The sequence below is a fragment of the Rana temporaria genome, chromosome 8, assembly GCF_905171775.1.
Source record: "Rana temporaria chromosome 8, aRanTem1.1, whole genome shotgun sequence".
Taxonomy (NCBI): domain Eukaryota; kingdom Metazoa; phylum Chordata; class Amphibia; order Anura; family Ranidae; genus Rana; species Rana temporaria.
In genome coordinates, this window is record NC_053496.1 from 176,784,787 (window position 1) to 176,811,154 (window position 26,368).

A 26,368-nucleotide genomic window follows, 5' to 3' on the forward strand; every position below is an offset into this window, starting at 1 on the left:
GCCCCCCCTCAACTCCAACCCCCCCCCCCAGCACAAACTCTCTATTTATAAAATATCCCCTCTTAGTACATATTGCCCCCTCCCCACTCCAAATCCCCCTTCCCAGCACAGATTCCACCGTAATTCACCATCCTAGCACAAATCTTCTTCCCCCATCCCCTCTCAGGGATTGGGCTGCTGCCTTTTCTATGCGACCTTAAGGTTGTTTCAGCATGTAGACTTAGCTCAGGGGTCTCCAAACTATTGCCCTCCAGTTATTCAGGAACTATAATTCCCATTGTGCGTAGTCATGTCTGTGAATGTCAAAGGTTTACAATGCCTCATGGGACATGTAGTTCTCCAACAGCTGGAGGGCTGTCGTTTGGAGATCACTGACTTAGCTAGACCGAAAGGTGCACCCGGTGTCCAGAGAAATGTGACTTCCAAAAAATGGTTTGCAGATGTTTATGAAAAAGTAGCAACATGTACATCAAGCCAAAGTGTTTGGGGGGAATAGACTCCTCCTTTCTCAGGTCTGTTGCTGCGTAATATTTGGTGGAAACAATTTGCATGAGTGGTTATGTTGGATCAAGGTTTCAGAAACCAGGATACCGGCTTTAGTTGTATGGGCAGCAACAGGGGCGGACTGACAACTCATGAGGCCCCTGGGCAATAGGAGATTATGGGGCCCCCTGGGCAATAGGAGATTATGGGGCCCCCAGGCAATAGGAGATTATGGGGCCCCCATGCAATAGGAGATTAGGGGGCCCCCAGGCAACAGATTATGGGGCCACACAGACAGTATGCATATACACACAGACACACAATATACAGTATACACATACACTGAAACGGTACTGGAGAGGCGGGGCAGCTATAATCTTGGGATTTTTGTTTTATTTGTATTTAGTGTCACGTAGTTATATATTTTAACAAAAACAGTCAAAAGGTTTTGATGGAGTTCTAACTCTGGTGTAATATATGCAACAAAACTGATATCAAAGTATTGAAAAACAATGTACGTTGCAGTTTTTATATTCCCCACAAGGTGGTGGTGATCTGACTTAGTGGCGGTGGAACGCACACACAGGAAGTGATGTTAGGTAAAAATAGGAAGTGATGTCACACATAAACAGGAAGTTCCGGGTGAGAGGTGAGTTGGGAGGAAGTAGAGAGGAGAGATTGCTGGAACTGAGGGCTGAGGAAGTAATAAGATATTGATAAGACTACAGAAGGCAGGTAAGTCTGCCGGAAAAAAAGTAATTGGTGCTGACCTTCCCACAGCCCGGGAATTGAGAGTCAGGAAACGGGAAGAGGAGGTCCGGGCAGACTTCTCACGTCCCAGACTTTGTCTGTTTCTGCTGCTCCCCTCCGGTAAGCGTTAGAAATCACTTTACGTCAGGAGAACAAACTGACTTAAAACGGAGTTCCACCCAAAAGCGGAACTTCAACTTTTAGGAGTCCTAACCCCCCGGACATGCCAAATTTGGCATGTCATTTTTTATTTTTTTTTGTGGGGGGGGGGGGGGTGTTACCTAGTTTTGACAAGTACCCAGCTCACGCTTCTGCTTGTGCCGCCTAGGCTACTCCTCCTTGCCCCCTCCCTCCCTGCAATCTTCTGGGACACGTCACAGGTCCCAGATGTTTGCCCGGCCATTCAAGATGGTACATATCGGAGAAATCCCCTCTGAGCAAGCGTATTCCACTTAGCAGTGGCACCTGTGTGCAAGGAACCTAAGGTGGCGTGAGTGAGTGAATAACTTATATAGTGCTACAAATGCGAACTGAATCGCCTCAAGGCGCTTGGCATCCATTTTCCTTCTATTTAGCCTTCAGAAAAGATGGGTCTTGAGTTATTTCCTGAAGGCCTGGTGATTCACTTACGTTCGGATATGAGTTGGTAATGAGTTCCACAGTCGAGGTCCTTGAGTTATTGGATCTCCTATCACCCCCACCTTGCTACACTGTCCTTCCCTAGTGAGCCACTGCCCATCACATCAAGCCTAGTACACATGGGCCGAATGCCGGGCAACATCGGCCAGTTGAATAAAAACTGGCCACCATTCAGCCTGTGTGTATGGCAGCCAGTCCGCCAGAAGCTGGCCATTCGGGATGCTGGAAAAAAAATGGCTCCTAACTTTTCTGGCTGGCTCCCAGATTCCAAGAACATTTGTTAAGCCCTGCGCTATAGGAATTCTTCTCCTTCTACTCTCTTCTATTTCCCTCTTTTCCTTCTCTCTTCTTCTTCCCTCTTCTCTTTCCCTCTTCTCCTTCTTCTCTTCTTCCCTCTTTTCCTTCTCTCTTCTTCCCTCTTCTCTTTCCCTCTTCTTCCCTCTTTTCATTCTCTCTTCTTCCTTCTTCTCTTTCCCTCTTCTCCTTCTCTCTTCTTCCCTCTTTTCATTCTCTCTTCTTCCTTCTTCTCTTTCCCTCTTCTCCTTCTTCTCTTCTTCCCTCTTTTCCTTCTCTCTTCTTCCCTCTTCTCTTTCCCTCTTCTTCCCTCTTTTCATTCTCTCTTCTTCCTTCTTCTCTTTCCCTCTTCTCCTTCTCTCTTCTTCCCTCTTTTCATTCTCTCTTCTTCCTTCTTCTCTTTCCCTCTTCTCCTTCTTCTCTTCTTCCCTCTTTTCCTTCTCTCTTCTTCCCTCTTCTCTTTCCCTCTTCTTCCCTCTTTTCATTCTCTCTTCTTCCTTCTTCTCTTTCCCTCTTCTCCTTCTCTCTTCTTCCCTCTTTTCATTCTCTCTTCTTCCTTCTTCTCTTTCCCTCTTCTCCTTCTTCTCTCTTCTTCTCTCTTTTCCGTCTCTCTTCTCTTTCCCTCTTCTCCTTCTTCTCTTTCCCTCTTCTCCTTCTTCTCTCCTCTCTCTTTTCCTTCCCTCTTCTCCATTTCTCTTCTCCTTTCCTCTTCTTCTGTCTTCTCTAACTTTCTTTTTCTTCTCTCTTGTCCTTCTCTCTTCTGCTTCGTCTCTTTTCTCTTCTATGTGTCTCTCTTCTCCTTCTCTTTTCTCTGTCTCTCTTCAATCTTCTTCTTTCTTCTCACTCTCTCTCTTCTCTGTCTCTTTTCTTTGTCTCTCTTTTTCTTCCATCTTTTCCTTTGATCATTGTATTAGCATATGTACACCTACAGTATATACTGAACCTAATGCAAAAGTGGGCAGTTTTTTAATTAATGTACATACAGTAGGCCATTCACATTTAATATGTTGATAAAGTAACAATTATTTTCCTTCTCATGCTCTATTCTTCTTCCTTCTTCTCCTTCTCCTCTCTCTCGTCCTTCCCTCTTCTTCTCCTTCCCTCTTCTTCTCCTTCCCTCTTCTTCTCCTTCCCTCTTCTTCTCTCTTCTCCTTGACTCTTCTCCATCACTCTTCTCCTTGACTCTTCTCCATCACTCTTCTCCTTGTCTCTTCTCCATCACTCTTCTCCTTGTCTCTTCTCCATCACTCTTCTCCTTGTCTCTTCTCCATCACTCTTCTCCTTGACTCTTCTCCATCACTCTTCTCCTTGACTCTTCTCCATCACTCTTCTCCTTGTCTCTTCTCCATCACTCTTCTCCTTGTCTCTTCTCCATCACTCTTCTCCTTGTCTCTTCTCCATCACTCTTCTCCTTGTCTCTTCTCCATCACTCTTCTCCTTGTCTCTTCTCCATCACTCTTCTCCTTGTCTCTTCTCCATCACTCTTCTCCTTGTCTCTTCTCCATCACTCTTCTCCATCACTCTTCTCCTTGTCTCTTCTCCATCACTCTTCTCCTTGTCTCTTCTCCATCACTCTTCTCCTTGTCTCTTCTCCTTGTCTCTTCTCCTTGTCTCTTCTCCATCACTCTTCTCCTTGTCTCTTCTCCATCACTCTTCTCCTTGTCTCTTCTCCATCACTCTTCTCCATCACTCTTCTCCTTGTCTCTTCTCCATCACTCTTCTCCTTGTCTCTTCTCCATCACTCTTCTCCTTGTCTCTTCTCCATCACTCTTCTCCTTGTCTCTTCTCCTCTCTTTGTCTCTCTTCTCTGTCTCTCTTCGCTCTTCTTCTTCTTCTTCTTCTCTCTCTCTATTTTCCTTCTAAGTCTCTCTCTTCTCTGTCTCTCTTCTCAATCTCTCTTCACCGTCTCTCTTCTTCTCCTCCTGTCTTCTCCTCCTATATTCTCCTCTCTTTTACTTCTCTCTTTTACTTCTCTCTTCTATCTCCTTTTCTATCATCTTTTTTTCTCTCTTCTCCATCTCTCTTCTTCGTCTCGCTTCTCCATCTCTCTTCTTCGTCTCGCTTCTCCATCTTCTCTTTTCTCTCTTTTTCCCTACTACTGAGGGCAGATGAATGTCCCTTGCAGTGCTGGGACACTGGATTCACTAGGCTGTAGGTAGCACAATCCCAACTGATTGGAGTGCATGGAAACAAACAGAGGTAGGAAAGAGAAACACAGACTGGGAGTGCACCGGTGGTGGTAACAAGGCTGGCTGGAACTCACAGGGAATCATCCTGGTACAGAGGAGCAGGTAGAAGACTTGAGTACAGAGGGGGACATAGTGGTGAAGGAAGACTGGATGCTGGCAGGATTTCACGGGGGTCACTGTAGCAGTATACAGACTGGGGAACACAAGGGCCAGAGGAGCAGGCTCAGGGTCACATGCACAAGGTACAGGCTCAAGTACACAGGGGTCACAAAGTTGGATTCAAGGTGGAGTACACAGGGATCATTAGGCTGGAATGACTGACGGCACTGGGGATTGCTGGAGTAACTGATGCAATGCCCAAATGCACTAAGGAACACAGGGGGTCTGGCTGCTATTGTGTGGATGTGTTGCTCAAACACAGAGCAACCTGCATGCTATCTCTTAAAGACAGTGCCCCCTCTGTGATCAGCTGTAGTGCCGCAGGAAGCTGGCGCCATGCAATATAGTCTATAATGATAGCTCCTGATGACATGAAAATCGGGTCACCACCCGTCCGTGATTCACCCACCTGGGACAGTCCAGGTTTTGAATCGTGTGTTCGGGTTTCAGACCATCTAAAATCCGGACACAATATTCAGAATGGACTTTGGCTCCCCAATTAACCAAGTACCACAACCGCCAGGTGCATTGGTGTGCACATGGGCCCCATGCCCATACACAGATAGGAGAGGAGAAAGGGCTTGATCTGCTCTTCCTCCTCCCACTCCTACCTCTCTGTCTGCCCACCCACACTACAATCCCTGATGTTTTCTGCCTCACGGGATCTGTGGGCTGGAAGTTTGAAGCTCAGCAACCGGTAGATGCATCGTGAATGAAATATGTCGATGTCTGAGCCTGCATCTTCGGGGGAGTGAGCTCCCCATCCAATGTCTGTGACTAAAGTCTCTCCTCTCCCTCCCTTCTTTCTCCTGCCTCCAAGCGAGTGAGTACACTAAGGTAAGGGTGACTTAGATGTAAGGGGTGCCCTGTAGACTCTGATGTCAGGGGAGCTTTGGGAACCCTAACTTAGGGGGGAATGCTGGGAACTTTGATGTAAGTGGGAGGTTTGGTTAGCAGAAACCCCCTAACATCAGAGTTTCACTTTACACCAGAGTCCACAGTGTTCCCTCTTTAAAATAAAACGTTGCCGTGCGTGGCTAAAGTGTTTGGGTTTGGCTTGAAGAAAAGGTGGCATCCTTAGATGAACAGAAAGTTGAATATACGGTAGTGCTGTGATGGCAAAATGATGCACTGTAGCACAAGAAACTTTCTTGCGAAGGACCATGTGGGACTTCTAATCCAGCCGTTGTAATCTAGTATAGGAAGCAGTCTGAGACTGCGGAGAATCATTATTCATCCTGAGACAGTGCAAATAATTCTAAGTTTACTATCTCTCCACAGAGAGAGGTTCCCTGTATAAATCACATGACCATATCAATGAAGATGGATGGTGACCAAAGTCGTGTGGGTAAGAGGATATTAGACCTCGCCCTGGAGATCGTCTATCTGCTGATAGGAGAGGTGAGGAGGATTCTGGGAGGTCACATAGCATAATTTTTATCTTCCATAGTGATAATTGTTACTGTATCTCTTTGCACAGGATTATGAAGTAGTGAGGAAAACATCCGATAAGCCATTGACACCCAGGAGCCGTCTTCACAGGACATCACCCTACACAGTGCCTTCCTCTCTCTGCCTGACAACAGAGGTAACCAGTGCCAAGAAGATTCTAGAAGTCACCAAGAAGATCGCTGGGCTGCTGACAGGAGAGGTGAGCGGTGCCGGGAATTCTGGAACATTATCCAGTAACAGACAAGGGATGTGTCTGGATGGTGACTGTATCATTGTGTGTGTCAGGTTCCTATAAGGTGTCAGGATGTCACTGTCTATTTCTCCATGGAGGAGTGGGAGTATTTAGACGGACACAAGGATCTCTACAAGGACGTTATGATGGAGAATCAGCCGCCCCTCACATCACCGGGTAAGAGGAGACTTTATTGTAAAGGAGAGAGCAGTACGGAGGGTCCACCTAGATCCCCCATCATCTAATAAACACATAGAAACAATGTATTCAGTCAGTGTGTGTGTTTCCTACAGATGGATCCGGTAATGGGAACTCACCAGAGAGATGTCCTCGTCCTCTGGATTCCCGGGATTCCACACAGAAAGACCACACCATCCCTCACCATCATCAGGTAGATGGATCCAGTAATGGGAACCCACCAGAGAGATGTCCCAGTCCTCTGTATTCCCGGGATTCCACACAGGAAGATCCCACCATCCCTCACCATCATCAGGTAGATTGAGAGTAAACACTTAAAAATGTATTTCAAGCAGTTTGATGACATTCCTCTGGCTCCTAAATATAAATCTTGATATATTATCTTTGGGGTTTAGGCCGTAGAGCTAAAAGACCTCAAAATTGAGATTAAAGAGGAAGAAGAAGAGACGTTGGTGAGTGGAGATCAGCAGTCTATAGAGGAGGGGGCGTCTTCGCTACAAATGGACACATGTAAGTAATAAATGCAGAAACAGTTTCCATTTTCAATTTAAATCTGGATAATATATTTAAAGAGACATATATGCCTAGAGTTCATCAGCCCCCGCAAAAAAAAAAAATTAAAATGCTAATGCATCAAAGAAAGTCAAAAAACCCTAAAAAATGGCTCAATTTGCTCTAGCAAAGATAAAATAATTGCTTCCTGTTGCCAAAAGAGAATAAGATCACTCCCTGGATCAACACATTGTTACAATTTTTTGGGGAACAATTATAGTAATGTATTATTTACAGGTAAGAACTATTTTTATATTTAAAAGTTTTACCTTTTATTCTTGTAATTCTACAGAGTGTGTGCTGTCTTTGAGCAAGATTGAGAACTTCTCATCCTTCAGAAGGGAATTTTAACTGTTGACACTAAAAACATCATCGATATACCTATTACAATTCTCAATGTTCCAAACAAATGAGTTGCAGGTCTTGTACACCATATGAATTTCCATTCCCCTCTATAAGAATATATTTGGTATATTTTCCACACAACCAAAGGTCCCTAGCAAATGAGGGGGAGATACTGTACACCATATGAAAGGTCCATCTCCATTCCTCAATATAACGTCATGTTCCCAACAAATGAGGAGGAGATACTGTACATCATATGAAAAGTCCATCTCCATTCCTCAATATAACGTCATGTTCCCAACAAATGAGGAGGAGATACTGTACACCATATGAAAGGTCTATCTTCATTCCTCAATATAACGTCATGTTCCCAACAAATGAGGAGGAGATACTAAGATTGCAGGCTTGGCTGGCTTGTATCAGGTTTGGTCTCCACCCAGAGACTGGCCACATTAATCACCTTGCAGGTGGACAGACAGACATGGAGAAGGCCATATGAAAGGGCCATCTCTGTTCCTCAATATAACGTCATGTTCCCAACAAATGAGGTGGAGATACTGTACACCATATGAAAGGTCCATCTCCATTCCTCAATATAATGTCATGTTCCCAACAAATGAGGAGGAGATACTGTACACCATATGAAAGGTCCATCTCCGTTTCTCAATATAACGTCATGTTCCCAACAAATGAGGAGGAGATACTGTACACCATATGAAAGGTCCATCTCCATTCCTTAATATAACGTCATGTTCCCAACAAATGAGGAGGAGATACTGAGATTGCAGGCTTTTCTGGCTTAAATCAGGTTTGGTCTCCACCCAGAGACTGGCCACATTAATCACCTTGCAGGTGGACAGACAGACATGGAGAAGGCCATATGAAAGGTCCATCTCTGTTCCTTAATATAATGTCATGTTCCCAACAAATGAGGAGGAGATACTGTACACCATATGAAACTAAATATAAAATTAAATAAATTAAATTAAATGTATTTATAATTTTTTTTAAATTCCTTTACAACAGATGGATCCTTTATTCAGAATAGGAATAGCTCTGAGGAGCTTCTTATTTTATCTGGAGATTGTGATGCAGAGGACAATAGTGTTGCACAATATTTTTCAGAACTGAATCCCATTACTGGAAACGCACATCACCGATTTTACCCCTTGGAGCAATCAATGGATACATCTAATCCTAAGGAATCTTCTTTGGACCACATAGGAATTCACACAAAAGTGGGTTCATTGTCTTCCTTGGGGTGCAATAAATCCCACGCTGTATACAAAACACTCCTAAAAAAGGAGAGAAGTCACAAGAGTGATCGTCCTTTCTCATGTTCAGAGTGCGGGAAATGTTTCAGCAGCAAAGAACAGCTTCATAAACATTGGAGAATTCACACAAGAAAGCGTCCTTTCTCATGTTCAGAGTGTGGGAAATCTTTCCTTTACAATAGGGAGCTCATCAATCACCAAAGAAGTCACACAGGTGAGCGCCCTTTCGCATGTTTAGAGTGCGGGAAAACTTACCTTCAAAAAGGAGATCTTCTTAAACACCAGAGAACTCACACAGGCTCTTTCCCTTTTACATGTTCAGAGTGCGGGAAATGTTTCAATAAGAAAGGGACGCTTCGTGAACACCAGAGAATTCACACGGGTGAGCGTCCTTTCTTGTGTTCCGAGTGTGGGAAGTCTTTCACTATGAAAGGAGACCTTGTTAAACACCTGAGAATTCACACAGGGGAGCGTCCTTTCGCATGTCTAGATTGCGGGAAATGTTTCACGATGAAAAAAGACCTTCTCAGGCACCAGAGAATTCACACGGGCGAGCGTCCTTTTTCATGTTCAGAGTGCGGGAAATGTTTTACACAAAAAGGAAGTCTAATTAGACATGAGAGACTTCACACTGGTGAGTGTCCTTATCCATGTTCGGAGTGCGGGAAATGTTTCATTAGGAAAGCAGAGCTTCTTAAGCATCAGAAAAGCCATGGGCGTGAACCTCCTATTTGACATACAACGTGTGAGAAATGGTTCATTAGGAAAGCAGAGCTTCTCAAGCATAAGAAAAGCCACAAGGTAGAGCCTCCTATTTGACATACAAAGTGTGGGAAATGTTTAATTAGGAAAGAAAAGTCTCTTAGATGTCAGAAGAGCCTCCTATTTGATGTACAAAGTGCGGGAAATGGTTCATTAGGAACGCAGAGCTTCTTAGACATCAGAATAGCCACAGGGTAGAGCTTTCGCAGTCATGTTGGAACAGGAAGGGGCCATCTTCAAACTGTTCCCACAAAGTTGGGAGCATGAAATTGTCCAAAATGTCTTGGTATGCTGATGTCTTAAGAGTTCCCTTCACTGGAACTAAGGGGCCAAACCCAACCCCCACACCATAATTCCCCCCCCCCGTCACTAAATTATTTGGACCAGAGCACAAAGCAAGGTCTATAAAGACATGGATGAGCGAGTTTGGGGTGGAGGAACTTAGCTGGCCTGCACAGAGTCCTGACCTCAACCCGATAGAACACATTTGGGATGAATTAGAGCGGAGACTGCGAGCCAGTATTTCTCGTCCAACATCAGTGCCTGACCTCACAAATGCTCTTCTGGAAGAATGGTCAAACATTCTCATAGACACCCTCCTAAACCTTGTGGACGGCCTTCCCAGAAGAGTTGAAGCCGTTATAGGTGCAAAGGGTGGGCCAACTCAATATTGAACCCTACAGACAAAGACCGGGATGCTATTAAAGTTCATGTGCATGTAAAGGCAGGCGTCCCAATACTTTTGACAAGATAGTGTATGTTCTTAAAAAAAAAAGCAACAACCGGGCAAATTGCACATCTCAGTTCAGGATGGAGCCTGGTGGGCTGAGTCACCTTCTGGAATCTTCTCTTTGGTGGAGCCTCCAGTGGTAAAATCTGCCTGCTACAGATTGTCTCTCTTCTGGCCCACATTTGGGGTCTCCTTTCCTCATCATAGTAAAAAACTAGAAATCCAACGTCGGGGGGCACCTCGTAATAAATATGGCATTAATGTAGAACTAGGAACCCAAAAGATCTAAGCACATCGGAGAAAAATTGTTAGTCCTTCGAACCTCGTTCTCTGGAGAAGGTGGCAGAAACAACACAGCAGCCCTCAACGACCAAGGTGGAGAAATCATGGCAATACAAGGGGCAACGGATGGGCAACAGAAATCATGACAATACATGGGGCAACGGATGGGCAACAGAAATCATGACAATACATGGGGCAACGGATGGGCAACAGAAATCATGACAATACATGGGGCAACAGAACTCATGACAATACATGGGGCAACGGATGGGTAACAGAAATCATGACAATACATTGGGCAACGGATGGGCAACAGAAATCATGAAAATACATGGGGCAACGGATGGGCAACAGAAATCATGACAATACATTGGGCAACGGATGGGCAGCAGAAATCATGACAATACATTGGGCAACGGATGGGCAGCAGAAATCATGACAATACATGGGGCAACGGATGGGCAACAGAAATCATGACAATACATGGGGCAACGGATGGGCAACAGAAATCATGACAATACATGGGGCAACGGATGGGCAACAGAACTCATGACAATACATGGGGCAACAGAACTCATGACAATACATGGGGCAACGGATGGGTAACAGAAATCATGACAATACATTGGGCAACGGATGGGCAACAGAAATCATGAAAATACATGGGGCAACGGATGGGCAACAGAAATCATGACAATACATGGGGCAACAGAACTCATGACAATACATGGGGCAACAGATGGGCAACAGAAATCATGACAACACATTGGGAAACAGAAATCATGACAATACATGGGGCAAAGGATGGGCAACAGAAATCATGACAATACATGTTACAACAGATGGGCAAAAGAAATCGTGACAATACATGGGGCAACGGATGGGCAACAGAAATCATAGCAATACATGGGGCAACGGATGGGCAACAGAAATCATGGCAATACATGGGGCAACGGATGGGCAACAGAAATCATGACAATACATGGGGCAACGAATGGGCAACAGAAATCATGACAATACATGGGGCAACGAATGGGCAACAGAAATCATGACAATACATGGGGCAACGGATGGGCAACAGAAATCATGACAACGGATGGGCAACAAAAATCATGGCAACGGATGGGCAACAAAAAACATGACAATACATGGGGCAACGGATGGGCAACAGAAATCATGGCAATACATGGGGCAACAAATGGGCAACAGAAATCATGACAATACACGAGGCAACGGATGGGCAACAGAAATCATGACAATACATGGGGCAACGGATGGGCAATCGTGAACGTACAAGGAAAACTCTTTCGATATGCGGGCAACAAAGAAGCAACAGATCACAGCTATGGCAAAGACAAGGACGTGCAATCGGTGTTTGGACCTTTTTATAGGTTGCTATTGGCTGCAGCACATTCTTGCTCTTTTATGGGTCTCGCCTATGTATAATTCTTAATAAAAACATTTAATGTCAAAATGACTATTAAACTCAAACCTAGATTTTTTTTGGTGCGTTAAATTTGACATTGTGACTTTCTAAAATAAACAAGAAATCTCGAAATTTCACAATATTCTGTTATGAATCTGCTTTCTTTATCGAATGACGATAATTCTTCGTTGATGGGTGATGCAGGGGAAGCGGAGTCATGAAGGTTGGAGGGACAATGGAGGCAATGCAGGGGCAATGTGTGGATGTGCATCAGTGGAAAGCGTGGACAGGTAGCAGGTGGGACTGTAGAGCGGGACCTATGGTCGGAATGAAGACTTAATTCAGATGGATTCCCCCCTTCTTAAGCTCACATGAATGAAGCCCCCTGCCCTCCTTAAGCTTACATACAATGTAACCCTCTGCCCCCCTTTTTAATCTCACGTACAATGTAACCCCCTGCCCCCCTTCTTAAGCTCACATGCAATGCAGCCCCCTTTCTTAAAGCGGGGGTTCACCCAATTCCTTTTTTCTCTTTTCCCCTTAGATGGATGCTCGTTTTGTCTAGGGGAATCGGCTATTTGTTTTAAAATATGATCCGTACTTACCGCTTTCGAGATGCATCTTCTCCGTCGCTTCCGGGTATGGATCTTCGGGAGCGGGCGTTCCTTCTTGATTGACAGTCTTCCGAGAGGCTTCCGACGGTCGCATCCATCGCGTCACTAGTAGCCGAAAGAAGCCGAACGTCGGTGCGGCTCTATACTGCGCCTGCGTACCGACGTTCGGCTTCTTTCGGAAAATCGTGACGCGATGGATGCGACCGTCGGAAGCCTCTCGGAAGACTGTCAATCAAGAAGGAACGCCCAGTCCCGCAGCCCATACCCAGAAGCGACGGAGAAGATGCATCTCGTAAACGGGTAAGTACGGATCATATTTTAAAACAAATAGCCAATTCCCCTAGAGAAAAACGAGCATGAAGCGAAGGGGAAAATGTGTAAGGTATGGGTGAACCTCCGCTTTAAGCTCACATATAATGCAGCCCCCTCCCCCCTTCTTAAGTGCAGGTACATTGTAGCCCCCTGTCCCCTGTAAACTCACATACAATGCAGCCCCCTGCCCCTTTCTTTGACTCGCATACAATGCAGCCCCTCTCCTTAAATGCACATATAATGCAGCCCACTCCCCCCTTAAGTGCAGGTACATTGTAGCCCCCTGTCCTCCTGGTGACCAGATTTTTAAAATGAAATCCGGGGACATATTATTATTTTTATTGCCAAAATGGTAAACACATTTTTAAGCATGTTTTCCTCAAATGATATATGCAGTGTATGTGCAGAATGATTGTATGATTTATATACGTTATTTCTCAAGTTTCGGCCATAAATAAAGATCTAAAAAAATATACTTTTTCAGATATGACTACCAAATGTAATGAAGATAAGACCGAAAAAAACTGAGTGCAGAATTCTGGAGTGCACTACATAAAGAATGCAACCTCATCAGTGCCCATCTATGCAGCCTCACCAGTGCCCAGCACTGCAGCCTCACCTGTGCCCAGGAAAGCAGCTTTGCGTGTGCAGTAGGGTGACCACATTTCCAAACTACCATTCAGGGACACCCTCGTCCCAAAAATCAGATTGTGCTGTAACGAATCACAGCACAGTGATTGGACACAAGAGGCGGGATTTATGATTTCTCCAATCACAAGCAGGGGGCGGGGATTGTGCTCCTCCAGGCATTCCCGGCCAGGGCAAGTACTGTCAGTGAGTAAAGCAGTGATGTGGCGTTCTTTTTTGGGGGCATCAGATTGGCCTGGAGGGTGGCTGTGTCAGTTTCATTCCGGGGACACTGTATTGTCCTGGAATGAAGGTGCTTGTGACAGACCTGCAAAATGCGGGACTGTCCCGGGCAATCCGAGACACGTGGTCACCCTAGTGCAGGGGATCAGAAAGGAGAGGAGAGCTGATCATCATCACACAGATTCTGGGCGAGTGCTGAGGCAATGGGGGGCGCGGTACGCCCCGGGTCCCACACACTGGGATGGGGGGGGGGGGGGGCTGGCGTCTCCTGCTGTGTCAGCTTTAATTTGAATCGCCGGGTGCCCCTGTCACACAAATCCCGCCTCCCAGACCAGCACTTACCCATGAGAGACAGCACATGTCAATTGGACAAGTGTGCTGTCTGTCAAAGAAGAAAACCAAGAGGTGGGACTTGTATGATGGTGGCTGACACAGCAGGAGATGTCGGCCTGACACACCCCCCAGTGTGTGGCACCCAGGGCAGACCGCACCTGGCGCCACCCCTGCAATCCGGGGACAGACGGGCACTGGGGACAGCGCCCTCAGTCCGGAAACCGGAGACCTCTGGTCACCCTATTTTAGAGAGTTGGGGAAGATGCCAGAAGAGAGGGAGAGGTTGAAGATGAGAGTTAGGGCCCTTTCACACTGGTGTGTTTTTGCCGCGTTTTCACTGTAAAAATAGCGCTATTAAAACGCTCATAAAATGCTCCCCATGCCCCCTCCATTGAAATGAATTAAAAACCGCTGTAAAAACGGAGCGTTAAAATCGTGGTAAAACACCGCGTTTTTACCACATTTTTAATTCATTTCAATGGAGAGGGGCATGGGGAGCGTTTTAATAGCGCTATTTTTACCGCGAAAACGCGGCAAAAATGCACCAGTGTGAATGGGCCCTAAGAGAGTATAAGATAGAGCTAGGGGGAGACTGTAGCATTTGAGAAGGAATAGAGTCCAGGGGGCAGATGGTTAGGTGGGTGTTAGAAAATACACAAAAATACACATTGTAATATACAATCAAATTATTTTCATTGCTTATTTAGTCTTGCATATGTATGAGAATTTTTCATACCTTTTTTATTATTTTTTTAACTTTTTCGAGTAGACAAAACAAGACATCATCTGTAGATACGTAAAAAAAACAATGCTGTCCAGATTTTACATGGGTATGCTTACACATTTAGGAGACACGGTGGGCAGATCATGGCCAACATGGCCAACTATTTTCTTTGCTTTTTTAGTCACATATTTGTTAAAAAAAAGGTTATAACGTTTTTCATCGTTTTTCTTACTTTTTCGAGTAGACAAAACAACATCTGTAAATATATTTTTTTAAAAAGACCAAAAAACAATGCTGTCCATATTTTACATGGGTACATTTACGCATTCAGAAGACACGGTGGGCAGATCATGGAGTATTTAGGAATTTTAATAAACAATCAAATTAATTTCATTGCTTTGGTTTTAACGTTGGTTCAAAATATGCAATATAATAGAAGGGCGCGACAAGAAGTAACTGCCAACGGTATTGAAACACAACGAAGGCTGCAGTTTATATATTTTCCACAAGATGGTGGCATGCAGAGACAGGAAGCGATGTCAGGTAAAGACAGGAAGTGATGTCAAGTATAAATAGGAAGTGATCTAAGGCCGCAGACAGGAAGTTCCAGGCAAGAGGTGAGTTTGAAGGAAGTAGAAAGGAGACATTGCTGGATCTGGCAGCTGAAAATCATCTCATGGTAAGTACAAAAATCCCATTATTCCCTTGAACCCAATATTTACTCGGAGCATCTTCTTCTTTGAGTCCGAGTGTTTTTTTTATCATTGATGAATAAGGCCTCGTACACACGATAGGTTAACCAGAGGACAACGGTCTGAAGGACCGTTTTCATCGGTCAAAACCGATCGTGTGTGGGCCCCATAGGTTAAAAAAAAAAAGCCAACTTGCTTTAAAATTAACCTATGGATTGCTAACCGATAGGTCAAAACTGATCGTTAGTAGGCACAACCATGCTCAGAATCAAGTCGACGCATGCTTGGAAGCATTGTGCTTCGTTTTTTTCAGCACGTCGTTGTGTTTTACGTCACCGCATTCTGACGCGATCGGTTATTTAACCTATGGTGTGTAAGACCATCAGTCAGCTTCATCGGTTAACCTAAGACAACGGTCCTTTAGACCGTTGTCCTCTGGTTAACCTATCGTGTGTACAGGGCTTTAGGGTTAGAACCTCTGTCAGATTAGTATTTGTCTGTGTCCCCAATGAGCTGATGCCTCCTCACGTCCTTTTCTCTTTGACGCTAATCACCCAGACAAAAAGTGAGGGAAAATCTCACCAGCCATGACACAGACAGAAGACTTTCTCACAGTTGGGTTCTCTCTGGCTGGAGAAGGGTAAGAACCTATTATAAAAGGATTTGGCTAGAGTTTAAGGGGAATCTCAGGTGGCAGAACCACGGAGGAACTCTGTGCAGACATTATTCATCCCATTACAGTCCAGATAATTCTTTGTTTATTATTCGTCTTCAGAGAATATGACTAAAGATCACATGACCACATCAAGGAGGATGGAGGAGGACCCGAGTCACATGACTGAGAGGATATTGAACCTCACCCTGGAGATCATCTACCTTCTGACTGGAGAGGTGAGGAGGATTCTGGGAGGTCACATGACATCACTCTTATCTCTTATAATAAAACACAGAGCTGACCGGAGAGGTGAGAAGGATTCTGGGAAGTCTGTAGTGATATTTGTTACTTTTTCTCTTTACACAGGATTATAAAGTAGTGCAGAAAACATCTGGAGATCCAATTACACCCAGCAGCCGTCTTCACGGGACGTCACCCATCACAGCGCCTCCACCTCACTGCCGGACAACAGAGGTAACCAGTGCCAAGAAGATTCTAGAAATCACCAACAAGATCACTGAGCTGCTGACAGGAGAGGTGAGCGGTGCCGGGAATTCTGGGACATTTTACAGTAACAGACAAGGGATGTGTCTGGATGGTGACTGTATCATTGTGTGTGTCAGGTTCCTATAAGGTGTCAGGATGTCACTGTCTATTTCTCCATGGAGGAGTGGGAGTATTTAGAAGGACACAAGGATCTCTACAAGGACGTCATGATGGAGAATCAGCCGCCCCTCACATCACCGGGTAAGAGGAGACTTTATTGTAAAGGAGAGAGCAGTGCGGAGGGTCCACCTAGATCCCCCATCATCTGATAAACACATAGAAACAATGTATTCAGTCAGTGTGTGTGTTTCCTACAGATGGATCCAGTAATGGGAACCCACCAGAGAGATGTCCCCCTCCTCTGTATTCCCAGCTAACAATGGGGCCCAAACTGTAGGGTGGTGCACATATTGTAGAGGATAGAGCAGTATGGAGAGTCCACCTAGATCCTCCATCATCTGATAAACACATAGAAACAATGTATTTAGTCAGTGTGTTTGTTTCCTACAGGTGGATCCAGTAATGGGAACCCACCAGAGAGATGTCCCCGTCCTCTGTATTCCCAGGACTCAACACAGGAAGGTCACACCATCCCTCACCATCATCAGGTAGATGGATCCAGTAACAAAATCCCACCAGAGAGATGTCCCCGTCCTCTGTATTCCACACAGGAAGATCTCACCATCACACTTAAGGTTTACTAGAACATTTATACATAATAATTGATCAATTTTGATAAAAATTATACATTTTCACATGCTCATGTTTTCAGATAATCTCATTTTTATTGAATACTCCAGGGTATAAACCAGAGTGATTGGAAATATGCTGTTAAGGAAGAGATAATAGAGGAGGATAAGGAAGAGATAATAGAGGAGGATAAGGAAGAGATAATAGAGGAGGATGAAGAGGTTGGTGAGATGGAGAAGTTTTCAGAAGGAAAGAAAAAACCCTTCAAGGTTGTCGTGATGGAGCCGTTCAGTGATACAAACTCTCCAGAGAGATGTCTCAGTCCTCTGTACTCCCAGGATTCCACACAGGAAGATCACACCATCCCCCACCATCATCAGGTATGTGGGTTTGAGTTTAAAGAACTCCTAATTTATCTTGTCCACTTCAGGTCTCGTACTTCTATCTTCTACTTCTACATAATCTGCTATTTTTAAAATCCTTAAGTGATTAAACTGTAAGACAACATGTACAGTGGAACCTCGAATGGCGAGATAACGAGCGTTTCGCAATACGAGCGCTGTATTTAACCACTTAAGACCCGGACCAAAATGCAGGTCAAGGACCCAGCCAGTTTTTGCGATTCGGCACTGCGTCGCTTTAACTGACAATTGCGCGGTCGTGCGGCGTGGCTCCCAAACAAAATTGGCGTCCTTTTTTTTTCCCCACAAATAGAGCTTTCTGTTGGTGGTATTTGATCACCTCTGCAGTTTTTATTTTTTGCGCTATAAACAAAAATAGAGCCACAATTTTGAATTTTTTTTTAATATTTTTTACTTTTTGCTATAATAAATATCCCCGAAAAATATATAAAAAACATATTTTTTCCTCCGTTTAGGCCGATACGTATTCTTCTACCTATTTTTGGTAAAAAAAAAATCGCAATAATCGCAATTTATCGATTGGTTTGCGCAAACTTTATAGTGTTTACAAAATAGGAGATAGATTTTTACTACTAATGGCGGCGATCAGCGATTTTTTTTTTTTTTTTTTTTTTTTTTTTCTTGACCTCAACATTATGGCGGACACATCGGACAATTTTGACACATTTTTAGGACAATTGTAATTTTCACAGCAAAAAATGCTATAAAATGCACTGATTACTGTGAAAATTACGATTGCAGTTTGGGAGTTAACCGCTAGGGGGCGCTGAAGGCGTTAAGTGTGACCTCATGTGTTTCCAACTGTAAAGGGGCGGGGCTGGACGTGTGACGCCATTGATCGTGCTTCCCTATATCAGGGAACACACGATCAATGACAGTGCCACAGTGAAGAACGGGGAAGCCGTGTTTACACACAAGGTGAAATGGGTTAAAAAGGGGGGTTTGTACAAATACTCACGCTAATAGAAAAGAGTGAGAACTCATAAAAAAAAATCAATCAGACCAGATTGATACTGTATGGTACCAAAACTAGATAAATATCAGTAAGGTAAACGTGAAATAATAATAAATGGTGATAAGTGTCCCATAAAACAAGTGAAAAATGGGTAGAAGTAAATAACTCAGGAATGTCCCATAAACAAGTGAACAATAGGTTCAATGAAGATGGAAATATGCGATAATTGTCCCATACAAAAAGGAAGGGTGTTGGAGGGTTGAAGTAAATAACATAGCCAAATAATGGGGCTAAAAGTCCACTAAGCCAGGTGTATGTAGATGACAATGATGGTTAAATCCACAAAAGGGCTCCCTGGACTCTCACCTCAAAGACAAGTCTGAAGCATCAAAGATATCCTTCGGTCATCCACCTCCTTACAGCAAAGGAATCTTCCCACCTGTCACACTTCTCTGGCGCCTCTCCAGCTGTTTACATACAGCTCTCCTCGTTCTTCAGCTCCGGGGGCCTATCGCGGGACTCCAGCGGCGATCGGGTCCGCGGGTCCCGCGGCCGCGGAGCTTCGGACCGGGGCGCGCTTGTGCCCAGCCGTGCCATTCTGCCGACGTATATGTGGTTAAAGAAATCCTAACTCAGTTTGCAAAACGGTGTGCAGTACTGCATTTGGCCTGAGGTGGGGGGTGTCGGAGATGAACGGCGCCACTCAGGAATGCTAGGAAAGACTCGGAAAGAGATGAAAACAGGGCCGATCCTAGGGTCACAGGTGCCTGGGTGCAGAAATATTTCTGGCGCCCCCACATGGGCGTCATCATTTTACTAACTCCTCCCCATTACAAATGTTTCTATGGCAATGACTCAACCACAGAGCTGCTCCCCCACAAAGTCTTCATTAACCTGGGATCCTTACATGATCTCTTAACAATAAACAAAATACAGAAAAGAGAAGCAGAGTACTTTATTGGGACCTGGAGAAGGGCCTCTGTGATGGACACAGAGAGGACTTCTGTTAGAGAGTCTGTTAGATGTTTGGCACCCCCACCTCTGCAGGCGCCTGGGTGCAATGCACCCTGTGCACCCTGCCTAGGATCGGCCCTGGACGAAAGTACTCCTGATGTCAGCCGAGCTGTCCTCTGGATTTTCCGAGGCTCTCCAGCGCCCCACCCCCACCTCTGGCTGCATGCAGTATTGCATGCCATTGAAGTCAATGCAGAACAAATTTATTTTCGTTTCCATTGACTTCAATGGGGAAACTCGCTTTGATATGCGAGTGCTTTGGATTACGAGCATTCTCCTGGAACGGATTATGCTCGTAATCCGAGGTTCCACTGTATCCTATAATTGGCACTTATTTATTTCCTAATCATTTTATTCTATCTTCTTTGGGGTTTAGGATGAAGAATTGACATACGTTAAAGCTGAGATTAAAGAGGAAGAAGAAGAGTTGTTGGTTAGTGGAGATCAGCAGTCTATGGAGGAGGAATCTTCTCTACTTATGGACACGGGTAAGTAATAAACACTGAATGCAGAAACAAATTACATTTTTATTTTATTGATAAGTATAAGTATTTAAAAAAAGGCCCATCCATCGTGTTCAACATCCCAGGGTTTCCAGGGAACAGAAACTGGGTAACGAGTTGCCAGAGCCGTACTGTCCGGGTCAATCCCGTACAGGGGGGGGCAACCCTACTGCGAGCCAGGCCTTCTAGTCCAACAAGAGTGCAATTTGCTTCTGAAAGAACGGTCAAACATTCCCATAGACACACTTCTAAACCTTGTGGACGGCCTTCCCAGAAGAGTTGAAGCTGTTATAGCTGCAAAGGGCGGGGCCAACTCAATATTGAACCCTCCGGACTAAGACTGGGATGCCATTAAAGTTCATGTGCGTGTAAAGGCAGGAGTCCCAATACTTTTGTTAATCTAGTGTATGACTAAAAGGGGGGAAAAAAAAAAAAGTATAAACTTAAAAAAGATTCTTTCCAACAGATGGACACTATGTTCAGAATCGGAAAAGCTCTGATGGACTTCGTATTTTACCTCGGAATTGTAAATCAGAAGATGACGGCCTTGCAGGAGGAAGACCCAACACTCAACGTCCTCATCGCAGATCTCACCCTTTAAAGAGAACAATGACTAGGTCTAGATTTCGGGAACCTTCTGATGCCTCGCACACTGTTACTCCCGATATACGTCTGAGATCCGCAGACCTCTATAACCCCATGACCTCTGAAGGCGCTTGCACAGCCCAAAATCCGTTGCCACTTACGGAGTGCGAGAAATCCTTCAACGACTACATATCCCTTCTTAAAAAGCAGAAAAATCCCAAGGCCGAGCGTCCCTTTCCGTGTTCAGAGTGCGGGAAACGTTTCTTAACCAAAGGGACCCTTCAAAAGCACCAGAAAATTCACAGCGGCGAGCGCCCCTTCGCCTGTTCCGAGTGCGGGAGATGCTTCATTTACAACCGGGACCTCCGCAATCACCGGAGAGGTCACACCGGCGAGCGTACCTTCTCCTGTTCAGACTGCGGGAAAACGTACATTCAAAGAGCAGACCTCCTGAAGCACCGGAGGATCCACACAGGCTGTTATCCCTTTTCCTGTCTAGAGTGCGGGAAATGTTTCCACCGGAAAGGGAAACTTCTCGAACACCAGAGGACTCACACAGGGGAGCGTCCTTTCTCATGTTCGGAGTGCGGCAAATCTTTCTTTCGCAAGGCCGACCTTCTGATCCACCAGAAAATTCACACGGGGGAGCGCAATTTCTCGTGTTCGGAGTGCGGCAAATGTTTCATTAAGAGGGGGGACCTTGTTATACACCAGAGAACTCACACGGGCGAGCGTCCTTTTTCGTGTTTGGAGTGCGGGAGGTCGTTTACGCATAAGGGGAACCTGACCAGTCATCAGAAAACGCACGCAGCTGCTGTTGAAAAATGTACGTAGGGCTCTGAAGGGGGGAAGACTGTTCAGTCCGCGGAACAAATGTGTGATAGAAACGAGCTTCTGAGGAGGAACATGCTGGACAAATGGCCTTTTATTTAACCACTTCCTTACCGGGCACTTAAACCCCCCTTCCTGCCAAGACCAATTTTCACCTTTCAACGCTCTCACTCTTCGAATGACAATTGCGCGGTCATACAACACTGAACCCAAATGACATTTTTATCATTTTCCCCCCACAAATAGAGCTTTCTTTTGGTGGTATTTGATCACCTCTGCCGTTTTTTATTTTTTGTAAAAAAAAATACAAATAAAAAAAATACAAATAAAACCGTATTATATTTTGTTATAACATTTTTCAAACGGGTAATTTTTCTCCTTCATTGATGAGGCGGCACTGATGGACACAAGTTGTGTTTTATCCTCTGTGTTGTGAGAGACACAAGACTGTGGTCTGGAACAATGGATGTTTATTTCAGGTCATCTGTACACTGCAACATGCATCTAAGGACAGTACATCTTATCTGCTTCCTACATGTGCTCTCCAAGATGGCTACTATGCCCCTTGACCCTTGTCATCACTGCTGGGTGGAGCCAGCCTTAAAGTGCCAGTACATGTGGAACCCTTCAGGTATAACAAGTTGGCACTGATGGGCTGCACTGGTGGGCACGGATAGGTGGCACTGGTGGGCACAGAGAGGCGACAAAGAGGTGGCACTAATGCCCTGTACACACGACGGGTTTCCCCGTCGGAATAAACTCCTCTGATTTTTTCCGACGGAATTCCGCTCAAGCTGTCTTGCATTGTCTCCTTCATTGATGTACTCTGATGAGGTTGCACTGATGGACAAGTTGGTACTGATGGGCTGCACTGATGGGCTGCACTGGTGGGCAATGATGGGCTGCACTGGTGGGCATAGAGAGGGGACACTGAGAGGTGACACTAATGCCCTGTACACACGACAGGTTTTCCCCGTCGGAATAAACTCCTGATTTTTCAGACGGACTTCCGCTCAAGCCATCTTACATTTTCTCCTTCATTGATGTACGCTGATGAGGTTGCACTGATGGACACAAGTTGGCACTGATGGTCTGCACTGGTGGGCATGGAGAGGTGACACTAAAGTCTGATGGGGCATACACATGGACGGAATATTCGATGAAAAGCTTCTGTCTGACTTTTTCTGTCAGCAATTCCGCTCGTGTGTACAAGGCATGAGAGGTGGCACTGATAAAATTTGACAGTGATGGGCACTGATGGGTGGCAATGATGGGCACTGAGCAGCACTGGTAGCTGAGACTGATGGGCAGCACTGCTAGGTGGCACTAATGAGGCACTGATTGGCACCACCGGTGGGCATTGATAGATTTTGCACTGGCAGGGGGTACTGGTTGGCACTGATGAGGCGGATGTGCCTCTTCCACTCGGGACCGATGTCCCTTACACAGAAGTCGGTGATCGGCTTTTTTTTCCTCCTCACTCTGTTAGCGTGAGGAGGAAAAAAAAACGATTACCGAGCTTTCGTTTACATCACGTGATCAGCTGTCATTGGCTGACAGCTGATCACATGGTAAGGGGCCGGGACCGGGCTCCTTACTCGGATCTGTGATCACCCGAGTCTCAGTGATCACAGCTTGTGCCCTGCAGGAGGAGCGTGCAAAGGGGAGGACGTCTATTGACGGCCTCCCGGCAATTCAGGTCCACGCTGTAGCCGCCATTCGGCTATAGCGTGGGCGCCATGTGGTTAAAGGTGGAGTATGGTGGCCTGGGTCTCCTTTTGACATCTATTTCTTGGACACAGTAGTGGTAAAATTAGCTACAAGGTGTTTCTCTCTTCTGGCCCACATTGCATGGTCCCTATTCATCTCCATAATATATAGCACAAGTGGGGGCCCGATAACTCGAAAGCTCACTAGGGAACACCTGTGACCGCACAAACAAGCGTCTACAAAATAGGGGATATATTTGTGGCATATATATATATATATATATATATATATATATATATATATATATATATATATATATATATATATATATATATATATATATATTTTTATTTTTTTCTAGTAATGGCAGTGATCAGCAATTTTTTGCAACGCAGACAGATCAGACACTTTTTTGGGACCATTGACATTTAAACAGCGATCAGAGCTAGAAAAAGCCACTGATTACTGTATGAATGTCACTGGCAGGGAAGGGGTTAACACTAGGGGGGGCGTTTAAGGGGTTACATGTTCCCTGGGAGGTGTTTCTAACTGTGGGAGTGTACTGACTGGAGGAGAGGGATCGCTGTTCCTGATCCACTAGGAACAGCAAATCTCTCCCTACTTCCCGGACAGAATGGGGATCTGTTTGTTTACATTGACAGATCCCCGTTCTGTCACTCTGAGGAGCGATCGCAGTTCGTCGCCGGCCACGCGCATCGGCTCTGGCGTGCACGCCCCCTATAGCCCTTAAAGCGGCCGCCATACAGCTACGGCGATTCGCACAGGGGAGCCAACCTGCCACCGTATAGCGATGGTGGCTGGTCGGCAAGTTGTTAAAGGAATTGTAAAGGAAAAAAAAATGTTGCCTAAAATGAATGTGTGCAAGGTAGACAGACAGAATAGTGTAATGATTCTGTTAAAAAACGAGTAAATACCTATTAATTTCCTTCATCTATATCACCTCCAGAGTTCTAGTTTCATTTCTCTCATTCACTTCCTGGTTTGCGGCGCTCGTTCATGTAAGAACTACATTTCCCAGTATGAATTGCGGCACGCCCAGTAATTCACACCTCCTTGAAGTCTCTAACATGTAGAGAGCGTCCTGCCGCACAGATGTAGTTCCCAGGAGGGGGTGAGCATGTCACTGACCACCGCAGTAAAGCCTCCCTTCACGGTGGTGAGTAACAATCAGACAAGCAGGAAGTGAACAGAACAGAGAAGAAATAGAGCAACTTCTGAGCAAAAACGAACAATGAGAAGGTGAAAAGAGGAATGTCTGCAGGTAAATGATGCTTATTATAAAAAAAAATGTTTTCCTTTACAACCCCTTTAAGGTCATGCCACAGCATCTCAATCGGATTTAAGTCTGTACTTTGACTAGGCCACTCCAAAACCTTCATTTTTATTATTATTTTTTCCTGTTACAATAGTTTTTATTGAGTTAAACAAAGCCAAATTACAGGCTTGAGGAGAGAAAAAAAAGGCAGAATGGTCCTGCGCAGGGAAACAAAACATCAAATGACTTGTGAATACAAACAAAACACTTTCCCAATGTTTTAAAGCGAATAGTAAAAGCAACCAGCATTAGTGTCGGAGGTGATAATAATTAACTGGGCACAGGGGCCTGAGACCTGGTTGTCCCATGGTGGAGAATAGGGGGAAAGGGAGAAGAGAGAGAGAGAAAAAAAGGGAGGGGTGGAATAGGGAGGTACAGAGAAGCAGGGGGGGGGGGTGAAGGACGAGGAGAAAAGGTGAGATCAGGGGAAGAGAAGGAGATGGTCAAGACAAAAATAGAAAAAGGAGATGTAGGCTTAGACAGGAAGAGAGCCTGGGGGGTTAGATGGTATACTAGCGTGGTCCAGAATATCCAAGGTGGTCGGGGGCAGAGTGGAGAGAGCATAGGACCTCAAGGGTTCCACACTTAGCATGAGAGTCATGAAGTATACTGGTCATCATCTCATGCAGCAGAGGTTAGTCAGAATGCTCTTCACCTCTGCAAACCCAACCAATGGCTTCCTCCAAGTTCTGGCAATAGCACACTTTGCGGCAATGAAGAGGTAGGTGGCCAGCTTTTGTTGGTATGAGAAGAAGCCTGGGAGGGGGCAGTGGAGAAGTGCATGCTGGGCGTCTGTAGAGGAGGCTGTAGACCTTGGACCAGAATCCCACCAAACGTGGGCAAGTCCACCAAATATGGATCTTGTCTCCACGTTGGCCACATCCCCCTGAAGCATCTATCATTTGTATGATGGGTTCGAATGGGATTTGAGGGCCGGGACCCAATACCAGCGGAATTATAGACCGCCTCCGTGGTGACTGTGTTCAAAGAACATTTGGCTTATGATGACCAGGCCCTGTTCCATCTATAGAGACTGCCATGTCTCATTCCCATTTGGAGATGTTTGGGTTGGAACAAGGTGAACCCCCCACGGTCAAGGAGGAGTAAATGGAGAAGGTTCCCCCAGGTTTGAGGTCAGTGAATGACCGATATGTGCAAAGGTCGTCATTTCAAAAAGGGGAAGAGGAATTGCAGAGGGGTTGAAACCCATTGTCGGAGTTGTAGACTTTTGGGCAAATATTCTGTAGACCAATGGCACAACAACTTCAGTTTTTGTGTCATTGGTCCACAGAATATTTGCCCAAAAGTCTTGGGGATCATCAAGGTTTTTTTCGGCAAATGTGAGATGAGCCTTTGTGTTCTTTATGGTCCGCTGTGGCTTTGGCCTTGGAACTCTCCCTTGGATTCCATTTTTACCCAGTCTGTTTATTATTGCTGAATCATGAACACCGATCTTACCTAAAGCAAGTGAGGCCTGCAGTTCTTAAGACATTGTTCTGGGTCCTTTATGACCTCCTAGATGAGTCAATGTTTTGCTTGAGGAGTAATTTTGGTAGGCCGGCCACTCCTGGGAAGGTTCACCACTCTCGAAAGTTTTCACCATTTGTGGATAAGCGCTCTCCCCGTGGTTCACTGGAGTCCCAAAGTCTTTAAATTGGCTTTGTAACCCTTCCCAGACCGATCTATGTCAATTACTTTGGTTCTCACCTGTTGACTTATCTCTTGAATTTCTTTAGATCCTGGCAGGACTTGTTGCTTTTTAAGATCTTTTAGCGTGCTTCACTTCGTTGTCTGTACGATTTTGTTTTG

The 26,368-nt window shown here is 45.2% G+C and overlaps 2 protein-coding genes and 1 long non-coding RNA gene across 3 annotated transcripts; all 3 read left to right on the forward strand.

Moving 5' to 3' along the window:
• The first annotated feature begins 1,126 nt into the window (after positions 1-1,126).
• LOC120910289 lies at positions 1,127-6,179 on the forward strand. The gene is made up of 3 exons (XR_005741495.1): positions 1,127-1,218; positions 5,796-5,915; positions 5,995-6,179. It is a non-coding gene; the product is annotated as an uncharacterized LOC120910289 (long non-coding RNA).
• A 476-nt stretch (positions 6,180-6,655) lies between these two features.
• On the forward strand, positions 6,656-9,606 carry LOC120910165 (gastrula zinc finger protein XlCGF7.1-like). Its single transcript, XM_040322047.1, has 3 exons — positions 6,656-6,691; positions 6,792-6,906; positions 8,320-9,606. Exons 2-3 carry the CDS (start codon positions 6,897-6,899, stop codon positions 9,300-9,302), a joined length of 993 nt encoding a protein of 330 aa, XP_040177981.1. The 5' UTR covers positions 6,656-6,691; positions 6,792-6,896; the 3' UTR covers positions 9,303-9,606.
• Positions 9,607-17,114: 7,508 nt separating this feature from the next.
• LOC120910174 (gastrula zinc finger protein XlCGF26.1-like) lies at positions 17,115-21,759 on the forward strand. The gene is made up of 4 exons (XM_040322057.1): positions 17,115-17,208; positions 17,314-17,583; positions 19,971-20,082; positions 20,564-21,759. The coding sequence occupies exons 2-4, from the start codon at positions 17,434-17,436 to the stop codon at positions 21,514-21,516; spliced, it is 1,215 nt and encodes a 404-aa protein (XP_040177991.1). The 5' UTR covers positions 17,115-17,208; positions 17,314-17,433; the 3' UTR covers positions 21,517-21,759.
• The last annotated feature ends 4,609 nt before the right edge of the window (positions 21,760-26,368 follow it).

Excerpts from the sequence above, each read along its gene's own strand:
- LOC120910174 (XM_040322057.1), top strand. The coding sequence starts at position 17,434 with ATGGAGAAGTTTTCAGAAGGAAAGAAAAAACCCTTCAAGGTTGTCGTG. Across the intron at positions 17,584-19,970 it reads CCATCCCCCACCATCATCAG|GATGAAGAATTGACATACGT; the intron begins GTATGTGGGTTT and ends TTTGGGGTTTAG. Across the intron at positions 20,083-20,563 it reads TTCTCTACTTATGGACACGG|ATGGACACTATGTTCAGAAT; the intron begins GTAAGTAATAAA and ends TCTTTCCAACAG.